Genomic DNA, 1,630 nt, shown 5'->3' on the forward strand with positions numbered 1-1,630 from the left:
TTTTGTGAGATACACTTTGAATAGTTCCTTCTGTTTTCTTTCCTTACGTCCTATTCAAGAAAATATTGTGTTGATTTTGTTCATGAATCTTCTGCCGTTGTGAGGCGTATGATATGATTTACCAATGCCTGAATCTTTCTTCTATGTATAAAGATCTTGGAGTGTAAAATTTTATACATGAGATGTAAAATGTTTGTCCCAAATATTTGCGACTTGAATAAGGTTTGTGATAATTGAATGCCGTTTTCCACTCGCTCACATAGAAAGATAGTTATTACATGTGTGATGAGTTTATTTGTTCCTGCCAACATTGGTAAATGAGCTGTATTGCTTCTAAGTTAAAAATTATCTTTCCCAGGATTTTAAAGAGGCAACCTTTCGTATCTTTGCAAGATCCCTTTTCCTGGACTTGATTTTGCGTAATATGATATATTACAGAGTTTCTGATATTTGCTTCCTCCGACTTCTGCAATGGGTTTCAGGTTTTATCTGTCCAGCATCTTAAAGTTTTCATTGAAGGAGAATTGGAACGCTTACTGTGTGGAGAACATGCGCTATGGAATGTATGTATTATTAACAAATCTAACATCCAGTGAATGTCAATACTTGTTCTGGTCGCCAGCTGATGTCCTATTATATTCTATTCCTTTGATACAGTCGGATGAACTTTTGGATCACATCAAATTCGACCATGGATACACAATCAGTAGTCCCCCAATCGTCGATGTTAGTACAGTGTCATCTCTTGATTTCAGTTCTTAGTAATCCTTCATTTGAGCTAACGAGTATATTTTTCAACTCTCAGTTACTTGAAATCATGCGAGAGTTTAACCGTGAGCAGCAACGAGCATTCTTGCAGTTTGTGACTGGTGCGCCCCGCCTTCCTACTGGGGGCTTGGCTTCTCTCAACCCAAAACTGACCATAGTTCGGAAGGTCAGAGTATAGACATCCCTCGAGAAAGATCATACACCTTTCTCCACTAGACTGTAATTACTAATATTCTGGTATTTGACTTTCTTGACAGCATTGTGGCAAGTGGATTGATGCCGACTTACCCAGTGTGATGACCTGTGCAAATTATCTGAAGCTCCCACCTTATTCAACAAAAGTCGACCTCGCTCTTTCTATTCTACTCGCGATATCATTTCTTCTCTACTCTTTCGTGGATCAAATTCAGAAAATTGGCTAACTTTTCGTGTGTGTTGTGCAGGAAGTTATGAAAGAGAAGCTGCTATACGCCATAACTGAAGGGCAGGGATCATTCCACCTCTCGTAATATCCTTCTCTTTGCCGAAACTGGCATGTATATATCTACAGACTATAGCATGTGAATATGGAAGTAGGGGTAGTTGGTTGAAAAATTGTGGAGCAGATTTAATGGTTGGAGGAAAGAGCTGATTGAAGTATATACGTGAAAATCTCTTCATGAATAGCAATGGTTGATGGTTAATGTACAGAACTTAGGGTCATTCATAGTTTCTATTTCTTTACAAAGATTATTTAGATTTTAACGTTTATATCTATTAATTCCTTATCCAAGTTTACATGATTCAAGTATAAAGTCTTCATGTGGTGTTTCCCTTTATTATATACTAGCGCACATATCTAGATTGTTATATAACAATCTTT

At 37.2% G+C, this 1,630-nt stretch overlaps 1 protein-coding gene across 1 annotated transcript; it reads left to right on the forward strand.

Moving 5' to 3' along the window:
* The first annotated feature begins 281 nt into the window (after nt 1-281).
* Nucleotides 282-1,562, forward strand: LOC140969882 (E3 ubiquitin-protein ligase UPL4-like). Its single transcript, XM_073431401.1, has 5 exons — nt 282-563; nt 658-726; nt 806-934; nt 1,026-1,109; nt 1,212-1,562. The coding sequence occupies exons 3-5, from the start codon at nt 818-820 to the stop codon at nt 1,275-1,277; spliced, it is 267 nt and encodes an 88-aa protein (XP_073287502.1). The 5' UTR covers nt 282-563; nt 658-726; nt 806-817; the 3' UTR covers nt 1,278-1,562.
* The last annotated feature ends 68 nt before the right edge of the window (nt 1,563-1,630 follow it).

Source organism: Primulina huaijiensis, unplaced genomic scaffold, assembly GCF_012295235.1.
Source record: "Primulina huaijiensis isolate GDHJ02 unplaced genomic scaffold, ASM1229523v2 scaffold42947, whole genome shotgun sequence".
NCBI lineage: Eukaryota > Viridiplantae > Streptophyta > Magnoliopsida > Lamiales > Gesneriaceae > Primulina > Primulina huaijiensis.